This window comes from Ananas comosus, unplaced genomic scaffold, assembly GCF_001540865.1.
Source record: "Ananas comosus cultivar F153 unplaced genomic scaffold, ASM154086v1, whole genome shotgun sequence".
Taxonomy (NCBI): Eukaryota; Viridiplantae; Streptophyta; class Magnoliopsida; order Poales; family Bromeliaceae; genus Ananas; species Ananas comosus.
This window is the reverse complement of record NW_017892788.1, coordinates 997-1,827: the sequence shown is the minus strand read 5'-3', so window position 1 is coordinate 1,827 and position 831 is coordinate 997. Positions and strand designations below refer to the sequence as shown.

Here is an 831-nt window from a genome sequence, read left to right as displayed (position 1 = left end):
TGGGGTATCTAAAGTTTTTTATATATAATTTAACAAAATATCAACGGAAAAGTTGACGAAAAGATAAAAATGAAAATACAAGAGATTAACTTGATACATTTTAAATCACATGATACCGTAGAGTACTAAAATGAGATAGTGCGAAACTACAGAAGTGGTATTATCCTTAAGTTAAAAAAAACCTCAGTTAAAGAGATAAGGGGGGGAATAAAAGCAAAACCCCACTCACAACTCAAACTCCTTTACAAAGAAGAAGAAGTACCCAAAAAAAAAAAAAGAAAAAAAAAAAGCATCATCATTACCATCATCATGAGAAGCCACTCAAACCCAAAATCCAAAGCAGAAGCAGAAGCAGAAGCAGAAGCTGTTCATGACCATGACCAGCCACTCAGCAGCTGCCACGTGGACCAGCCTGCGGCCACCCTGAACCGGGTCCACACCCTCCTCCACCTCTGCGCCACTCTGCTCTTGCTGCGAGCCCGCGCCTCTTCCCTCCGCTCTTGCGGGGGCAGCCCCCTCGCGATCTTCGCGTCCTCTCTCCTCCTCCTCGCGGCCGATGCCGTGCTCGCCTTCTTATGGGCCCTCGGGCAGGCCTTCCGGTGGCGGCCCGTGACGCGCGCCGTGTATCCGGATCGGCTCTCGAAAGCGGCGGTCACGCTTCCCGCGGTGGACGTGTTCGTCGTTACAGCCGACCCGGAGAAGGAGCCGGCTGTCAAGGTATCAGTCGTTTGTCTCAAAAAACTTAAGCTACATAAGAGAAACAAAAAAAAGAAAAAGAAAATAGAAATCACGGTGCCCTTATTCATTTTTTTTTTTTTTTTTTTTTTTTGA

The 831-nt window shown here is 46.5% G+C and overlaps 1 protein-coding gene across 1 annotated transcript; it reads left to right on the top strand.

Moving 5' to 3' along the window:
- Nucleotides 1-309: 309 nt before the first annotated feature.
- LOC109705452 (cellulose synthase-like protein G3) lies at nucleotides 310-717 on the top strand (the record flags this gene model as incomplete). Its single annotated transcript, XM_020226182.1, has 1 exon — nucleotides 310-717. A coding segment is annotated over exon 1 (408 nt), but the record flags the coding sequence as incomplete, so codon positions are not given.
- Nucleotides 718-831: the final 114 nt, after the last annotated feature.